This window comes from Geotrypetes seraphini, chromosome 3 (genome assembly GCF_902459505.1).
Source record: "Geotrypetes seraphini chromosome 3, aGeoSer1.1, whole genome shotgun sequence".
Lineage (NCBI taxonomy): Eukaryota > Metazoa > Chordata > Amphibia > Gymnophiona > Dermophiidae > Geotrypetes > Geotrypetes seraphini.
In genome coordinates this window covers 28016084-28036078 of record NC_047086.1, presented here as the reverse complement: position 1 = coordinate 28036078, position 19995 = coordinate 28016084, and the positions used below count along the sequence as shown (strand labels likewise).

The following is a 19995-nucleotide window of genomic DNA, read 5'->3' as shown; positions in this document are numbered from 1 at the left end:
TACCGGGCTGGATAGTGAATATAAATATTAATTTTTATCTGACCCATCCATGGACCCCAGGTTAAGAACCCCTGCTCTAGTGTCTGTTCAGCACAGCATTCTCTCATTTGTGGAAAGAAGCACAACAGCTTCCTCTCTCTTTCCCCTTCTGTCCAGCAGTCCTCTGTCTTCAAATCTGTGCTGGTGTCTACTCCATCTGTTGTTTCCTGCAGACAGAAAGGAAAGGGTTGGGATTAGGAGATGCTGGTCCCGGGCTTTTAACACCCATGGCTCAGTCTCGGGCAATAGAGAACAGCCCTCTCCCCTCTCACACAGTAGGCAGGAAAAAAGGATCGGGGTAAGCTTGGAGCAAATTAAAATGCACCGTTTAATTGGATGCTACTCACAAGGACAACATGGGGCGGGGGTCTGCGGTAGAGTTTGTGCGTGACTAGGGCACAGCTTTTGGGCCCCCCAAACAAAAAAAGTGTTCTGCTGACTATGGGTGGATGGGCCATTTGGCCTTTATCTGCTGTCATGTTTCTATCTACAAATGCTGGCACATTAAATGATTTCCCATTCAACATCCACCCCTGAGATCATGCTGTTCTTTCCTATGCTCCTCAAAAGAGGCTCTGAACTCAACAAGAACAGATGCAATAACAAGGGACATCTCTGCCTTATTCCCCCTATGCAGTTTAAATGGTTTTGTTTAGCAAACTGCACTTCCCTGTCAATGCTTTCAGTGCTTTTTAAATTCTATTCTTGGAGATGCAGTGCCCCCTAGTGTCTTATTTTTATTAATGCTCCAACTGCACTACTATACCGACATGTTAAAGCTTTCATATCATATATTACTCTTACTCAAGAAAACCTGAAAATTAACTCCCTGATATTCAGCCAGTTGTGGGCAGCACCATTAATATCTGCCACTGACACCAAACCCTAATTAATATTCAATGCTGGGTCATATCCAGTCACTGGCGCTAAATATCCACTGGCCAATATTCAAAGCAAGTTAACCAGCTAAGAACAGCCACCAACCAGTTAACTCGCTTATCAGCAGCTATCCAGTCATTTTCAGTGACATTTAACCAGTTTATCTTCACTTAAAATGACTGGTTAGTGCTGAAGTGCAAGCCGGCTGTGTTGGGGGCATGTTGAAGGTTTTTCAGGGGCGGAGTCCAGTTCTTGATATTCAGAGCTAATCAGCCAGTAATAATTCAGAGCTAATCAGCAAATAAATAGTACTGCATAAACAGCTCTCCTATCCTTATGTGCTAACAAATGGCTGGATAGCTCTGAATATCAAATTAACTGGGTATGAGTTAGCCAGCTTAAAAAAAAAAAAAAAAAAAAAGTATATTCAATGCTGGTGACCAGATATGGCCCAGCATTGAATATCTGGGTTCAACACCAGTGACGGACATTAATAACGTTGCCTGCTGCTGGCTGAATATCAGGGTGCCTTCTTTTTTAATAAAGCCATCTAGTACATGCCTGGTTAACTCAATACTCAGAGCTAACTGGCCATTCATTAGCACATAATAATCCTGTCCTTGTCTTCAAACATGCCATTGTCACACCCCTCCTGTAATGTATTAGAAACATAGAAACATGACGGCAGATAAAGACCAAATGGCCCATCTAGTCTGCCCATCCACAGTAACCATTATCTCTCTCTCCCTCTGAGAGATCCCACGTGCCTATCCCAGGCCCTTTTTAATTCAGACACAGTCTCTTTTTCCACCACCTCTTCTGGGAGACTGTTCCAAGCATCTACTACTGTTCCAAGCATCTAGCACTGGCCAGTTGGGATAGAACAGCGGTCTCAAACTCTTTGCAGGGCCACATTTTGGATTTGTAGGTACTTGGAAGGCTGCAGAAAAAAATAGCTAAGGTCTTAATGAAATGACAACTTTGCATGAGGTAAAACTCGTTATAGTTTATAAATCGTTCCTTATTTGCTTCTCATAATTTCAGCTATACACAGCTAAAAGCAGTGCAATATGCAGAAAGTGAAGTTTGTTTTACCTCATTCAAAATAGTGATTTAGATTCTAAAGTATCAACTGCAAGAGACAAGATTTTGATGTAGTCCTCTAGGCTTTTTTGTAGAGGAGAGAATCAATATCCGATTTGTGCCTGGAAAACTTGGGCCTTAAGTGTCTGGTGGTTGCGTCCACAACTGCCTTCAGCTTTCACCTCCTCCAGCACCAGACACAACCACCATCTTATGTCAAGCAGTCACTGCCAAGAGAGGTGCCAAATTTCATGAGAGTTCACGAGATTACGTACATATGCACAAGCTGCACTGCCTCCATGGTTACCTTACATTCTGGAACGTAGCCCACCTCATTGCTGTAACTTCGTGCAAGCGCTTTCCTTCATCTGTACGTGATTGTCCTCTTCACTCCACCTTACAATCGTGTACAGGAAAGCACTTGCATGAGGTTACAGCAATGAGATGGGCAATGTTCCAGAACAATGGTAACATACCAAGGGCCTCAAAATAGTTCCTGGCAGGCTGCATGTGGTTCCCGGGCCACGAGTTTGAGACCACTGGGATAGAGGCAACACAGAAAATAAACAATCAAAATGATGCTACTCATCCTACCCATAGCAGTACAACTGTTAAAAAGCTGTAGATTCACAAGGCACAAATATAGACCAGATTTCCATTGAACTTTCTAGATTTTTAGCTTTAAATATCAGGAACCAGACTCTGCCCTGAAACACCCCCAGAACACCCCAGACATAGTCAGCTTGCACTTTGATGCTAACCATTTATTTTTAGTGAAAGATAACTGGTTTTGTGATGCTGAAAATGACTGGTCAGCCACTGTTAAGGTGAGTTAGCCAGTCAGCAGCTGTTCCTGGTTAACTCACTTTGAATATTAGCCAATTTTTAATGTACCTACTTTTGTTTCTTCCTCCTTTCAACTACTCATTCCTTCTGATGCAGGGCCACAGGTGTTTCCTTCACAGTTTTAATTTTGAGTCCAGTTACTATAATGGTCAAAGATAGTCCTTGACCATGACCAAGGTCCAAGCACTGCGGTTCATTCTAGAACTCTGCAGTCATGGACCTTAAATGCAGCCACCAGGCATAGCAATTGAGCCAAATGCGGAAGGAGGTTAAAAAAATGATGGTAAGACCTAAATTTGAGGTAAAAGAGTTAGCTGAGGTGTGGAAGCAGAATTTGATAGTGGACACAGAGCAATCTGTAAATAATGATTTTGAGTTATGGTGCTCTTCTTTGTCTACTGTATTAGATGTAATGGCCCCCGAAAAAATTATTTCATACCTTATCCATGGAGGTCAGATGTGATAGTTAAAGTGAGATGGGAGGTGCGTAAGGTGGAGAGAAAATGGAGAAAGTCTGGGGATCAGGATGATCATGAAAGTTATTGTATTAGGCTGTTGGAATATAAATCATTGTGCGATAATGAGCGGGTCAGGTATTTTCAAGAGCATATTAAAACTCCTCAGAACAAACCACGGGAGTTGTTCCAGACAGTTAAGTATTTTATGGATGGAAGGAGTGGATCAAAATGTGAAGATCTACCTGATGCTCATGAATAAGCATCTTTTTTGCAAAATAAGAAGTGTCAGGGAGTTCTGAAAAGTATTGATGTGGTGGATATTGTGGAGATTGGCTGAGAAGATTCTACTGAATTATGGAGTTCATTTGATCTTGTAAATGAGGAAGTGGTTGGATTATCAAGCAGGTGTCGCCTACACATGCGGTGTAAACCCATGTAACACTGATTAAATTCGGCAGATCCCTCGGGTTGGTGAGTTCTTTTGTAGTTTCAGTTGTGAATAAATCCTTAACTGTGGGAATATTTCCATCAGGTTGCAAGGAATCCATGATAACACCAATTAAAAAAAAAAAAAGTGGATTGAATTTAGATGATATGAAAAATTTTCAACCAATTTCTGTGGTTCCATTCCTAGGAAAGGTGATTAAGAAAGTGGTATTGAAACAATTAAATGACTACATAACTCAGAATGACTGTCATGATTCATTTCAATTTGGTTTTCATCAAGCACACAGCATGGTATTGTTAATGCTTTAAGTGTTGGATGTGCTGAGGGAAAGGATTGATAAAAGTATGAAATATTTCATAGTGTCACATGATGTATCAGGAGCCTTTAACACAGTTAACTTAGACATACTCCTGTTGAAGTTGACAAAATTGGGATTTGTAGAAGGTTCTGCAATGGTTTGCCTCGTATTTAGAAGGCAGATCATTCAGAGTAAGAAGTGGAATAGAAGTTTCTAGGATGATGGAGGTTAAGGGAGGTGCCCCAGGGCTCAGCTCTCTCTACTATACTTTTAAATATTTATATGTCAATATTGGGAACTGTATTCCAACAGCTGGGGGTACAATATAGGTTGTATGCTGATGACATATTTTTTTTCCAGTTTATGTTGATGTTCTAATGGTGGAGCGGTGTCTACAGGGTTATATGGAAAAGGTTGTGGAATGGATGGACAATCATGATCTTAAATTGAATGGGAATAAAACAGAGCTAATGGTTGTAAAAAATAAATGGGATCGTTTTGATGTAGAAAGTGTAACTGTGATGGGAGAGCGATTAGTGATTAAAAAGGAGATGAATATTAGCTTTTATTTTTCGTATGTCTACATTGACAGCTTTAATACACCATCGCCTCTGTTTTTGAAGGTTTGGGATTCCTACATTAAGTAGTCGTCGGCTCCCTAGTGGTCTCGACTCTCACTCACCCAGCCGCTCTTGAGCTTCATGCTTTGTTCTCTGCAAACATATGTTTTTTTTGTGTGACTGTGGTTGGGATGGGAGGAATGGGGGGGGGGGGATGGGAGCGGGTTCTGTTTTGGACTTTTTTGTCTCGTACTGAAGATTGCCAGTATGACTGTTAGCTAGGGGGGGGAAGGATTGTCTGGGATATTGGTTGTATTGTTCATTGTTGTGTATATTTGCATTTCTTCAATAAAAATTTCTATTTGAAAAAAAAAAAAAGAGGAGATGAATATGTTTAGATAATGCCTTGACTATGGAAAAACAAATATCGAAGACAATTCAGGTAGGATACATGCAGTTGCAAATGTTATATAGATTAAAACGAATGCTATTGAATTATAATTTCCATTCTGTGGTACAGGAGTTGATTTTGAGCAGGGCAGCCTATTGCAATGCATTGAATTTGGGAGTTGCAAAAGTGAAGATGAGGGCACAGCAGGTGTGCTAATAAACTCTGCGGCAAAGTTAATCACAGGTACCCCCAGAATGAGACACATAACACAAGTTCTAAGACAGTTACACTGGTTGTGAATCCAACAAAGAATGCACTTTAAAATTTTGTCAATAGTATGTCAGATATTGTATCACGTATCTCCTACTGTTTTGCAAGGATCTTTCAAAATTTATCAACTCAGAAGGTGTTTGTGGTCGAAAAATAGTATGAAACTGTATTTGGGTGGTAGGGTGACAATTTCTCACTCCAGGATTGGCGACACCATGTTGTCAGTGGGGAGTGCAAAGCTTTAGAATGCTCTGCCAGGAGTTCTGCACTTATGTGCGAGTCCTATGAGAACTGATGGCAGCCATTCAGGGAGTGGCGTGGGGCCAGGCTGGAGTACGAAAAGCTCGCTCCTGCCTTGTGCACTGTTGGCCACAAGATATGATGAGGCAGCCATCCAGTGAGGGAGGGGCAGGAGTGCAGAAAGCTTGCTCCTGAAGATACACCGCTGGACCACCATAATTTAAAATGTATGCACAGACGCATGACTAATGGCAATTTGTCCTCACCATTCCTCATAATCCCCCCCAACCCAACAAGATGGAAATGCCCAGTTGGTTCTTCAAGATATTTCCCTCTCTTCCCTGTATTTCCCCAACCCACCCCTGTTTCTAAGCAATTAGTTTAACACATAGTTTCTTGGTAAGTAATGTCCAGTCTTTGTGATTCTTTCCATAATGACATCTTCTCCTATCAGCCACACATTCCAGATGAATAAGGTGCTATAAGCAGTCTTTCCAATTTGCCTCTGATGATACTTCAGTCACCTTCCAATGTGATGCTATAAGACAGTTTGCTGCCGATAAGCCCAAGCAAAGCAGACGACTCTGCCACCCCACTTGGAGTATTGTGTTCAGTTTTGGAGGCCACATCTGGCCAGGGATATAAGAAGATTTGAAGTGGTCCAGAGGAAAGTGACAAAAATGGTAGGGGGTGAACCAAAAGAAATACAAGCAGAGACTAGAGGACCTCAATATGTATAATCTGGAGGAGAGGAGGGACAGGGGTGATATGATACAGACATTTAAGTATTTGAAAGGTATTAATATAGGACCAAATCTTTTCCAGAGAAGGGAAATTGGTAAAACTAGAGGACATAAATTGAGGTTGAGGGGTAGTAGATTTAAGAGTAATATTAGGAAATTCTTTTTCACAGAGGGTGGTGGATGCCTGGAATGCCCTCCCAAGGAAGGTGGTGGAGAGGAAAACAGTGACGGAATTTAGAAAAGCATAGGATGAACACAGAAGATCTCTAACTAAAATATGAATGGGTAAATTTTCACCAGCTGAATTCCGCAAAGGAGATGGTGTAATCATGTGATTGGACCGAGTGGTCATTATCCGTCTCACACATCTCCTCAAGGCCTCTTGTGGTCATCTCTTGTGCTTTACTAAGTCTGCTAAAAAAAGAACACTGTTAAACAACACATCATTCATACATTCCTATAACTCCTGACTAGGTTCCTCCAGACTCTTCGGGCCATCACCGGGTCTTCCTTGGACTCCATAGTTCTTCCAGGTCCTCTCCTGACCCTTAATTGGCCCTCTGGATCTTTAGACAGCTTCCTGTGCCATTACCGGTCTCTCTTCCAGTTGCCATGGCCCCTCCGCCGGGCACTTACCAGACCTTTGGCCAATGATCTTGGTCTGTCAGGCTACTTCCTCTTGGGCTCCCGTGGCAGCTTCCAGTGCCATTACCCATCTCTCTGCTAGTCGCCACCAGTCCCATTGGTCTCTCTGCCGGTTGCTTGCCAGACCCCCTCAGCCTTGGACCTTGACTCTTCTGGCTTTCCTCGTGGGACCACCGCCGCTCCATGGCTTCTTAGGGGTCCTGGAAACTTCATCAGTCCCACCGTCAGTCATCAAGCCTGAGCCCTGCCTGGGCTCCAGGCTCTACTGGGTCCACCAGCTACTCCTTCTTCCAGACCCTTTTCTAGTTGCTCAGTCATCTTCTCCTGGATACACACACTGAGGATTCTCCCAGCCCCTCCCTCATCTTATCTCAGATATGTGCACAGAGGACTCTCTGGTTCTCTTTGTAAGGACGCCTCCCTTCACTCACTCCCCTTGTCTCCCTGGGGATTTCTTCCAGTTCCTCAGCTGCTCTCTGTGAGGACTCTCCAGTCCCTCACTCCCCTAGTCTCTCACACCACCGGACCCTCTGCTGGTCGTCTGCTGTATTAGTGTGCCCTACAGGCTGGATCCAGTCCATATTTTACTTCATTGCATGCATGCAAGGCTTTGTTCTGCTTTCCAAAATGGGATTCCCTGCCCCCCCCCCAAAAAAAAAAAAAAGCAAAACTACAAGTCCCTATGTAAACTGGAGTAAACTTGGATTGGATCAACTCTGTAGAGGGCTTTGTACTAAATAGGATAAGTAGTACATTAAGCTTATTAAACATAGGGCAAATCTGGAGCCAATTAACAACCCTAGCCACCCCCAAATTGTATCGCCTAGTTAGGAGGGCCAGCTCCAATAGTAGTTCTTGGTAGTTCCTGATTCTACCCATTGAAATCCGCACTGAAGGGTCCCATAATGCCCAAGAGTAAGGTTGCTTAGAAATGCAAGACTGGCTTAAAGTTCCCTTTCGGGAACGAGGTTATTTGCAATAACAAAAGCCCGTGAGCAGGACCAAAAGATGGAGTAACAGCACCAAACAGCAGGAAAAGCCAGTGATGCCAGGCTGGAGATCTTGGCCAGTCCTGGATTTCTGACCGCCCCATCGTGCTGCATTATGCAACCTGCAACTCATTTCAACGGGCTTATGATTCCTAGTATGTTAATTATCAATTTTTATTTAAGCAACTAAAATTACCCTCCTTTTTTTGTTCTTCCCTTTTATGTTTTTTCTTCTCTTCTATCCAAACACTGTAACTTTTTCCCCACTTACCCTCACAATTCTTGTAAGTTTTAACCCCTAAAAAAATTATTTTATATGTATGTATTTTGTATGTTAAGTTTTAACTCATAACAAAAGTTATTTTATATGTTAACACTAATATTTTATTTGTATATTTTATTATGTTGTACATCGCCTAGCAATTTAAATAGGCGATTCATTAAGAACAAATAAACTTGAAACTTGGCAAGTTGATAAATCAGGACTGGACAAAAACGAAAGTTTCCAGCCTTGAAATGGGTAACTTGGCATCTCTGGAAAGCTAAGAATATGTATCAGGGGCACCTGTAAAAAAAAACCAAAAAAACAGAGGTAGGAAAATAACCTCTCTCCAAACAGTTCAGCGGAGAAATAAGAAAACGTGAGCAAGAGTCAAAAAGGACTTAGGCTAAGCGTCGCGGGGCTGAGGGGGTTAACTTATTCCTCTCCACAGGAAGTGACCCCGCTTACCCCGGAAGCGCGACCCGTCCTAATGCATTGTGGGCGAGCGCGCGACGGTAGTTCGCCTCTGAATGAAGCGGTAGCGCCTGGTTGGCGGGAAGCGGGGTTGTCAGGGCTCGCCGAAGCGTTACACCGAGGCTAATAGAGGAGAAAAGGGGCGGGACGGTCGGCGGCGGCTCTCGGGGTGGGGAGCAGAGCCCGGGCTTGCAGCCGGCAGCCGGCGGTCTATGGCGCTGAACAAGATCCCGCCGCGGTGGCTGAACTGCCCGAGAAGGGGACAGCCCGTGGCAGGTAAGAGGGAGGACGGGCTCGTGCTTTTCATCTCGTTCAGTTTGCCCAGGTTCTAAGTGGAGAGTGAACGTTGTCTGCTTCTTCGGCACCGGGAGAGCCCCACGTGGAGGCAGTGGTGGTGCAAGCAGCTGTTTCTAATGCAAGGGGGGGGGGGTGCTGAAAAGTTCTCAGCCCCGCCGACATCCTAGATTCTGAGCATTAATTTGCCACTGGGGCTAAAAAAAAAGAGTGTTGTTTTATTTTGCAAAGTGCCAGTTTGTAGAATCGTAATGCTATGTTTTTGACATTGTTTCAGATCATTGATTGAACCATGTCAACGAAAAGTGTGGCATTTTCAAGCGTGGAACTCCAGAGCCGTCACGAAGTTCCTATTCCTGCAGAAGAAAACTCCGAAGGAAATCCATGAATGTAGGATGCAAACACTGAGTGACAAATGTCCATCGTACTCCACAGTGAAGAAGTGATGTGCATGGAGATTTTGAGACCGAAGATGCAACAAGGTCTGGGAGGCCTCAAACGGTGGGTGTAAACTACTGAAGTTGTTGACCATGTCCATGACATGATTTTGGTAGATTGGCAAGTATCGGCTAAAACAATTGCTGAGACATTGCAAATATCCAGGGAACGTGAGCCGCTGGGTATGCAGAAGCTGTCAGTCAAGTGGGTGCTCAATTGTTCAATGCAGATGAGAAACAGCATTGAGTGGACACTTCCAAGTTGTTTTTGCAGCATTTTCAGTGAGCTGGTTCCAACTTTTTGGAATGACTAGTTACTTTTTATGAAATATTGTTACACCACTATGATCCTGAGACAAAACCAACAGTCCATGCAATGGCGGCCCTCAGGTTCTCCAAGGCCAAGGAAATTCAAGACCCAAAGTGAGCAGGAAGGGTCATGGCCAGAGTGTTTTGGGATCAGGAAGGTGTTGTAATGACTGACTATCTTCCAAGGGGCCAAACAGTTAATGCAGAATACTACTGTAACTTGCTGTGCTGATTAAAGGAGGCATTGAAAGAAAAAAAAGAGAGGGATGCTGTGGAAAGGAGTTTTCTTTTTGCAAGACAATGCACCTGTTCACAAGGCTGGCAAAACAATGCATGTTTTGATACAATTGGAATTTCAGTGCATAGACCATACACCCTACTAACCAGATCTTGCTCCATCTGATTATTTTCTGTTTCCAAATCTTAAAGAGTTTGAAAGGGCAACAACTTTTGAGTGATTTGGAGGTGATTGCAGCAGCAGAGCAGTATTTCAGTGACCAGACATCAGAGTATTTTTTGAAAGGGTTACAGAAATTTCAGACATGATGTACCAAGTGTGTTGAATAGGGGTGAATATGCAGAATAACGTGTATGTTTCATGGCTCCATGCCATTCCCTTTTTGGTTGGGCTGAGAACTTTTCAGCACCCCCTCATACTTCATATTGCTACATCACTGGTACATATGTTAGTTTATCCAGGTACACTATAGAGAGAGGGTCAGTACTGGATTTCTGATCATCTTCTCCTGATTAGGCAGCGGAGGGGGTATGAAGTATTGTTTTGAGTGGATAGAACCAAGGACTACAAACAACCATACTTCTTTGGCATGTAGGTTCAAAACCGGGACTGGTTTAAAGTGTTTTTATTGGCTCTGGGTAAGTTGGCAGTTATGCATATGCAGTAGTAAGAGATGTAATGGAGTGGAGTATTGGCCTAGTGGTAGATCACCAGCCTGACAACTAGAGAAGCCTGGTTTAAATCCCACTGCAATGCCTTGTGATTTTGAGCAAGCCACTTAGAGGGAATTAATGGAAGGGCGTTAAGTGCATTAGCATGCACTAAACCCTAAAGACACCCATAGGAATATGAGTATAATGGGTGTCTTTCATGAATTCCTCCCTTAACCCTCTATGGCCTCTGATACAAAACTTAAAATTTAAGCCCTCTAGGGACAGGGAAATACCTGAATGCACTGAATACCTAAGCGACAACTGAAAAAAGTGAGCTAAATCCAAATTTCCAACTTTAAGTTGGACTGGATTTGTTTAGAATTGTTTTGAAAATATTTTCTATCTGTGGTGTGTCAATGAGACTATTCTTTTATTAATTATCCACTAGCTACTCTCTGTAATGGTTACTGATTCAGAGATCTTTTGACTATCTTTTGACATCTTTGGGCAGACTTGATGGGCCATTTGGCCTCTATCTGCCGTCATGTTTCTGTCTTTTCCCAATCTTGGCTCAATGCTTTAATTATCAGTGTAACTTATCATACTCTTCAATCTATGTATTTTTCTTTGTTTTTTTTTTGTTTTTTTACCTTAATGCCGGAATGATTCTGGCTGCACAAGCTGCATTAAATTCTCTGCTGACTGGGGCCTTGGTATCTTGGCCAGAGGAAGTGGCACAACAGTTTCTTACCTTTTTTTCAGGAAGTGTAAGAAAGGGGAATTTGTTTCTGACGAGCTAATATTAAATTATGTTGATTCCAAGATGTATATTTCTGGTCTTCTTTCAACCTGCACCATTCAAATGTTCTTATTTCATTTAGTTAACATTACTCCTGCCACAGACCTCAGAAACACCTCTCCTCCGTCCCGTATAGGCTATATTTTTTTTAACGGGGAGAAACACGTGTGCACTCCTCACTGGTCAGGGCTCAATTTTCTATTGATTTGCTCATTTCATTCGTGTGTTTTATAAATCTCTTAAAAGACTAATGAAATATAGTACTTATCTTCATAAGTGCTTAAATGCTTAAGCGGGTGGACCCGACATGTTTCGCTGTCGCTTCGTCAGGGATCCACTCTAGAAAAGAATTACAAAGAATTCAAGCATCAAGCTAGACTTATGGATAATAGATTCTTACAACAGGGGTACCCTAAGAGAACTCTCAAATTAGCTTACTTGAGAGCCAGGTTCGCTCGTAGGGATTTATTGATCAAAGAGAAGGAGCAGGAGGAGGAGGAAGAAAAACTAATATGTGTGCTTCCGTTCTCAGTCGATGAGAACACACTGACACATATTAGAACTACATAATGCTCTCAGAGAATTCCCTATGATAGCTTTTCAAAAAGGCAGGACTATAGGGCAGAAGTTTAACTTTAAAAAGTTTCATACTTTTATGAATAACAAGCAGGGTAATCATGGGAAATGTGGGAGATGCCAGTGGTGCACAAGCACAATAGAAGGGGGACGGTGGGAGGTGCCAGGTAAACATATGACCATCAAATTGAGGAACAACACGGACTGTAACAGCAGATGGGTGATATGCGTGATCATATGTCCCTGCAAATTAATTTATGTAGGGAGGATGAGCCATCCTGTAAAAATTCGACTAACCGAACATAAATTTCGCATAACCAACGAGATGTTACAAGCTCCCATGGTACAACACATGAGGTTGATGAAGCATAATGTACTGGAATTGAGCTGGCGAGTGATAGATAGTATACAAGAAGGGAGGGTGGGAGGAAACATCGAAAAAGCACTAAATGTGAAGGAGCAGTGTTGGATCCATCGGCTCAACACAGTGGAGCCTGATGGATTGAACGCTGAAATAGAGTGGGCCACGGTTTTTTGATTTCGGATGAGGAATTAAAATTGTCATTCTCAAGGTGTCAGTATGGAACGTCTTCTGTGATAGGTTACAGCAGGAGGAGGGGGGTTGGTCTCTTAGTGTAGAAGTATAAGTAACGTTCCAAAACACGCCGCCGCCATCTTGTAAATTAAGATGTTATGCGGGATGGATGTTTAGCTGCACGGTAAGATATGAGGAGTTAATGTTTAGGTGGGGAGGTTTACACTAGTACGATTGAGAGAGGTTTTTGAAGTGTTATGAATACTTTGTAATTCTTTTCTAGAGTGGATCCCTGACGAAGCGGCAGCAAAACACCCGCTTAAGCATTTAAGCACTTATGAAGATAAGTACTATATTTCATTAGTCTTTTAAGAGATTTATAAAACACACGAATGAAGTGAGCAAATCAATAGAAAATTGAGCCCTGACCAGTGAGGAGTTCACACTTGTTTCTCCCCGTTAAAAAAAAAAAAAAAATATATATATATATATATATAGCCTATATGGGAAGGAGGAGGGGTGTTTCTGAGGTCTGTGGCAGGAGTAATGTTAACTAGATGAGATAAGAACATTTGAATGGTGCAGGTTGAAAGAAGACCAGAAACATACATCTTGGAACCAGCTTTATTTGTGTGGGTTTGATTATAGTTCCAAGAAAAAAAGTAGGTGCCCTCATTGAATATTAGATTATGTGACATTTTCTGGAATGCCTAGGTTTTCTCCGGATCTATAGTGGATTTAAATGTCCTGTTACAACCTAAAGAATTACTGTGAGCGATAAAAGCTACTAGGACTGAAAGGGCTCCTGGTCTTGATGGGTTTACGGGATAATTTTATAAACTCTTGGATGTTCAACTTTTGTGCCCCCTTACTTTCTTATGACAAGGCCATTAAACAAGGAACGTTTCCGCATTTTGCTAATGAGACTTTGATTTCTCTGATTTTGAAACTGAGAAAGTTAGCTGATTCTCCAGATTCCCACAGATCTATCTCATTACTCAATGTAGATATTAAGTTGTTAACATGAATTCTGTCTGATCTCTTGGCTTCACATATTCCAGATCTGGTAGGTGAGGATCAAGTTGGATTTGTTCAGGGTCGGAAGTCTGTTTGTAAGGTTTGCAAAGTTTTACTTGCTTTAGTGTATTGCCAATCGTATTCATACCATTTTTGCCAGTATGGATGCTGCTAAGGCGTTCAATAATGTTTGCTAGCCTTTTCTCTTTCGTACATTACAACACATTGGTCTGATGGGATGGTAAACTTGAGACCTTTGGGGCATTATATTCCATTCCTCAAGCATCGCTACTACTTAACAGTATCCATACTGACTCCTTTTTTTGTAAAGATCTTTATTAACCACCATCAAGTAACCAAATGCACCAAAGTCAGAACAAATGATATATTTTGGTGATTGTTATAACATTTTTAACCCTTTCCCAATTACATGTAAATCCATAACTGTCATTGACTTTGTTGTATCCCTATTGGTTATTTTTAAAAATAAGGGGTAAGAGACCCCTAGGCCTTTGTGACTATAATTCTTAACGAACCTATTTCAGGACCACATCCAAAATTTTTTCCCTTCAAATCTAGCTATGCTGCTAGTGTTGATAACATCCTTTGGCATCAAATTAAAGAACATAAGAATTGCCATACTGGGACAGACTGAAGTCCATCAAGCCCTGTATCCTATTTCCAATAGTGGCCAATCCAGGTCATAAGTACCTGGCAAGATTCTAAAAGAGTAAAACAAATTTTATGCTGCTTATTCTAGAAATAGGCAGTGGATTTTTCCAAGTTCATCTTAATAATGGCTTATGCACTTTTCTTTTAGGAACTTATCCAAACTGTTTTTAAACCCTGCTAAGCTAACTTCTTTTACCACATTCTCTGGCAAAGAATTCCAGAGTTTAATTAAATGTTGAGTGAATAAATATTTTCTCCAGTTTTTTTTTTTAAATCTACTTAGTAGCTTCATTGCATGCTTCCTAGTTAGGATTTTTGGAAAGAGTAAACAAGCGATTCATGTCTTTTCGTTCCACTCTACTCAGTATTTTATAGACCTCTATCCCAAACCATCTCTTCTGCCAGCTGAAGAGCCCTCTTAAGGAAGTTGTCCCATCCCCTTAATCATTTTTGTCTCTTTCTCAGTACCTTTTATAATTTCACTGTATCATTTTTGAGAAGCAGTGACCAGAATTGCATACGTATTTGAGGTGCGGTTGTACCATGGAGCAATACAAAGGTATTATTATAATCTTATTTTTGTTTTCCATACCTTTCCTACTAATTCTTAAAATTCTATTTGCTTTTATAGCAACCGCTGCTGCAGAGTGAGCAGAGGGCTTCAATGTATCATCAATGATGACACCTAGATCCTTTTCCTGGATGGTGATTCCTCAACTTGTGTTGAATAAGCCGTTTTCTTAAATGTGTTTTATGTAGTTTTCAATAAAAAATGTAAACATAAATTGTAGTTTCATGGAGTGTCTTCTAGTTGTAGTGCTATTTGAAAGGGTAGATACCTACTCCCTATCAACATTCCATGATTTGATGAATCTCTGTCATATTTGTTCTAATCTAATCTTCTATTTGTGCGTCGCTCATACCTATACAGGCTCAAGGTGACTGTAAAGAGAGGTAAGAGGGGAAAGAAAGAGAAGGGAGAGAGAGGAGGTGGATAGGTAAGAGGGAGAGGAAAGGGAGAGAGAAGGAAGGGAAAGGGAGAGAAGAGAGGGTAAAAGAGATTAAGTATCGAACAGATGGGTTTTCAGTTTTCTTCGGAAGATGATGTGGCAAGGTTCAGTTCTGGTCTTTTCTGTAAGGTCATTCCAAGTTCTAGGAAGGTAAGCATGGAGTGGAAAACTCATTTATAGTGAAGATCTTTAGTGGATGGGAGATTTAGTAGCATCCGGTTGAGGATTCTGTTGGAATTAGTAGCCCATGCTATTGAGAAGAGTTGGATGAATGGGGCTGCAGAGTTTCCATAAAGTATGCGGTGAATGATGCAAGATATTTTGAATGTTATTTGTGATGGGATGGGTAGCCAGTGCATTTGTTTGATGAAGGTTGTGACTGAGTTCTCTATTGCTCTCAAGGTAAAGAGCTCCAACCTATTAACCCTTTATTCATAAAAGAGCTATTCCATACATTCTATCATTTTTGCTGCTCTATTATCTCAACTAGTTCTGCACCATTTTGTTGTTGAAAAGGGATAACCATAGTGCACAGTATTCAAGTTGTGATTACAGTGGGGATCCATACAGAGGCATTATGCTATCTGAAGTTTTGTTTTCTATTCTTTTTTTAATAATTCTGTTTGCTTTATTTGATAACTACTGCACTAAAAAATTTAAAAAAGACAGCTCAAGATCAAGTATGCATGTTTTTTTTTTTTAATCACATTCATATCATATACTAAGATTTTGGAAACTGTATTTCATTAGGGGAGGGGAAGAAAGGTAAAGGTTCATGAATTTGGTATACCGCCTTTCTGTGGGTTCAATCAAAGCAGTTAACATTTACTATATGCAAGTACTTTTATTTTGTTCTGTCCTTAGTGAGCTCACAATCTAAGCTCTGTACCTATAATGTACCATATATACTCAAATATAAACCCAAGATTTTGGGGGCCAAAAATGGGGGTCTCAGTTTATATTAGGGCCCTCAAGTCTGCATGCTCCTCTACCCCCACCAGGACCTGTTGCAGACCTCCCGCAGGCCTGCCTTAAGCCTTGGTGGTCCAGCGGTCAGCCAGGACAGGCGCGATCCTTCCTGTGTCCTGTCTCGGCCAACTGTTAACCATCCCACTTCCCTCCCAACTCCTGGACCCTTCTCCATACCTTTTGAACCCTAGTGATCTAGCAGTGAAGTGGGGCAGGAGCGATTTTTCTTCACTCCTGCCCCATGCGGAGCCAAGATCAGAAATGGCTATGTAAGTTCCCGGGGAAGTCTCGAAGAAAAATCTCTCCTGCCCTGCTAGACAACCAGGATTCAAAAGATATGTTGGATAGGGGTCCGGGATGTGGGAAGGAAGCAGGGTGGGAAGGAAGCAGGGTGGTTGGCCAGGTCAGGATATGGGAAGCATCGCTCCTGTCCTGGCTCACTACTGGGCCCACCAAGGCATAAGGCAGGCCCGCGGGAGGCCCCCAGAGGGTCTGGGAGGTGGGGTGGTTTCAAGTTAGATGCCGCAGATCTAGGCAATACCACATGATTAACATGTAACAAATAAAGGAGATACCAAGGAAAGAAGGAATCCTTCCCCAAAGCTAAATCGGTAAACTGGTGACTGCCCATAATCCAATCTCTTAAATGCCAAGATCTGGAATACTCAGGCCTCCCTGAAACCAAGAGCCCTGCAAAAATTCCCACCAGAGTTTACCTTTTTTCTCACCCCAACAAAAGGAAATAACCAGCTTCCAAATGCACAAGATCTTTCTTTAACAGATACAAAGGCAAAGTTTGTAGCATGAAAAATCATTTAGGGAAAATAAGCATCCAAAAGAAATGAATACGCCCTAACAAGGAAATAGGAAGGCTCCTCCACCTCCTGAGGATATGTTTAGCCTCCTGCAAACGTTTATCCATATTCAACTGATACAGAGATTTCAGGTGAATCAGCAGTGGTATCCCAAGCCCACCGCAATGGAAACGGGGATGACCAAGAGTCATGGAGCATGTCAGGATAAGTCAATGCCTCCAACTTAACAGTATTGAGCCTAAAACCCAAGAAATCTCCATGGAGAGTGTGTGGTGCAGTGGTTAGAGCTACAGCCTCAGCACCCTGAGGTTGTGGGTTCAAATCCCTCACTACTCCTTGTGACCCTGGGCAAGTTACTTAATCCCCCCATTGTCCCAGGTACACTAGATAGAATTTGAGCCAACCAGGACAGATAGGGAAATATGATAAGTATCTGGATGTAAAACCATTTAGAATATAAGTGGTATATAAATTAAATTAAAAAAAATATTTATATTCCTGAAAGCTTTCCAAAAGAACTGGTAAAGGAGACTGTGGCTCTGAAAGATACATTAAGAGATTGTCAGCAAAGGCTGCAGTTTTAAAATGATGCACACCAATTACCATTATGCAGATTATATTTTTCTACTCTGTCCAATTAATGACTCCTTTGAGGATACCATACAATATATAAAGAAGATCATAGATGATCTGAGTATGTGAACACAGAAATATTTTTCAAGCTCAGTAAATGGAAGACTAAGGTGCTCTGGTTTGGTAGCTACAACTCGCTGCCACATCCTGAATTGGTGTCAACAGGAGAAAAACATAAAATTGAGAGAACATCAAAAGTTTTGGACGTTATTACAAACTCTGACCTTAGCCGTGCTGACCAGATTAATTCCTTTGTGAATAAATTTTTCTTTCGATTAAGACATATGTTTACGTCAACTGGAGTCACACTACCACTTCAGGAAAATGTTAGGCATATCTTTATTTCTTTAATCCTATCAACTGTCGACCATATCTAATGGTTAAGAATCTTATTGTAAACCGCATTGAATTCTTGTTGAAACTTGTGGGATATAAGAAACTGAATGGTATGGTAGATCATGGAGGAGAGTATTAAACAGCATTGGGGATACTGGAGAACCTTAAAGAACTCTGCAAGTCTCAGTCTGCTGTTCAGATAAATCTTATTTAAGATTCAAGATGAAAAGAGCTAGCAGAAGACAAAAGAAAACACCTCTCGTTCTGAGAATATAATTGATATCCAGGAACATAAATTGACAATTTATATGAAATTTATTTGAAACATACTTTGGTACTATCCTATGGAAAACCTTAAATGCTAACACTAGCATTTTAAAAATGCAACATTTCTTAATTGGGAGCTAATATAAAGAGAAAAGGATAGGTATAATATGGTCAAAAAGGAAGCATAATCATACAGAAGCACTAAAAACATAAGAATAGCCTTATTGGGTCAGACCAGTAGCCTGTTCTCACGGTGGCCAATCCAGGTCCCTAGTACCTGGCCAAAACCCAATGAGAGCAACATTCCAGAGATGAGATTATGATGTCATAATGCCTCATTCCACAGTGCCTCAGAGTCAACCTCATCAGTGATGGCTTAGTGGCTTAATTGTCCTATATGTGGCTCACGTAAGAACATAAGAGTAGCCTTATTGGGTCAGACCAATGGTCCATCATGCTCAATAGCCCATTCTCACAGTGGCCAATCTAGGTCACTAGTACCTGGCCAGAACCCAAGGAGTTTCAACATTCCATGCTACTGATCCAAGGCAAGCAGTGGTTTCCCCCATGCCTTTCTCAATAACAGACTTTAACACTGGATATCGGAGGAAATAATGCGTTGTTTATTGGAAAGTATATATACTTTTCTAATGTACATCTTAAGACAATAAGAACATAAGAATAGCCTTACTGGGTCAGACCAATGGTCCATCAAGCCCAGTAGCCTATTCTCACCATGGCCAATCCAGGTCACTAGTACCTGGTCAAAACTCAAGATGTAGCAATTTCCATGTTACAAATACAGGGCAAGCAGTAGCTTCCCCCATGTCTTTCTCAATAACAAACTATAGATTTTTCCTCCAGGAACTTGTCCAAACCTTTCTTTTTTTATTTATATCATTTTCAAACTTATATCAAGCATAATAATTTGTGCAGAAAGAAGTTAAAACATAAGAAAAAATTCCATCAAAGTTGACATTGCAACAATCAGAGAGAAAAAAAAGGAACATATATATTTTTAACTTTACTCAAGTCCTACAAAGGGATCCAAGATTAACAAAATGCGAGAAAATTAAGTAAATAGTCAAAGATATAAAATTGTACGACTGAGAGCTAATGCCTAAATTAATCTAAAGAGCTAATGATGTTCTTTCTCCATACAAAATAATGCCAAGAAGTTAGTTAACTAAAAAGGTTCAAAGAAAACATACTTAATTTCTCGGTGATGCACTTTGCACTTGCAGGGGTGCCTGAAATAGAATGTAGCCCCTAAAGCTAAAATACCTGGCTTCAAAAGAAGAAATTCACGTGTCCAAACCTTTCTTAAAACCAGCTACGCTATCTGCTCTTACCACGTCCTCTGGCAATGCGTTCCAGAGCTTAACTATTCTCTGAGTGAAAAAATTTTCCTCCTATTGGTTTTTAAAAGTATTTTTGTGTAACTTCATCGAGTGTACTTGGAGAGACCTCACAGGAAAGAGACTTGGGAGTTCTGATCGACAAGTCGATGAAGCTGTCCACGCAATGTGTGGTGGTGGCGAAAAGGGTGAACAGAATGCTAGGAATAATAAGGAGATCACGAACAGATCAGAGAAGGTTATCATGTCGCTGTACTGGGCCATGGTGCGCTGTCACCTAGAGTACTGCATCCAGCACTGGTCGCCGTACATGAAGAAGGACACGGTACTATACGAAATGGTCTAGAGAAGAGTGACTAAGATGGTTAAGGGATAGGAGGAGTTGCCGTACAGCGAAAGATTAGAGAAACTGGGCCTCTTCTCCCTCGAACAGAGGAGATTGAGAGGGGACA

At 41.4% G+C, this 19995-nt stretch overlaps 1 protein-coding gene across 1 annotated transcript in view; it reads left to right on the top strand.

Annotated features, from left to right (window-relative positions):
- Positions 1-8625: 8625 nt before the first annotated feature.
- The window catches only part of RNGTT (RNA guanylyltransferase and 5'-phosphatase), a 599480-nt gene continuing 588110 nt past the window's right edge, over positions 8626-19995 (top strand). The window contains exon 1 of the mRNA XM_033938319.1: positions 8626-8901. Coding sequence (XP_033794210.1) covers positions 8838-8901 — 64 coding nt within the window. The 5' untranslated portion in view covers positions 8626-8837. The remainder of the gene's footprint in view (positions 8902-19995) is intronic.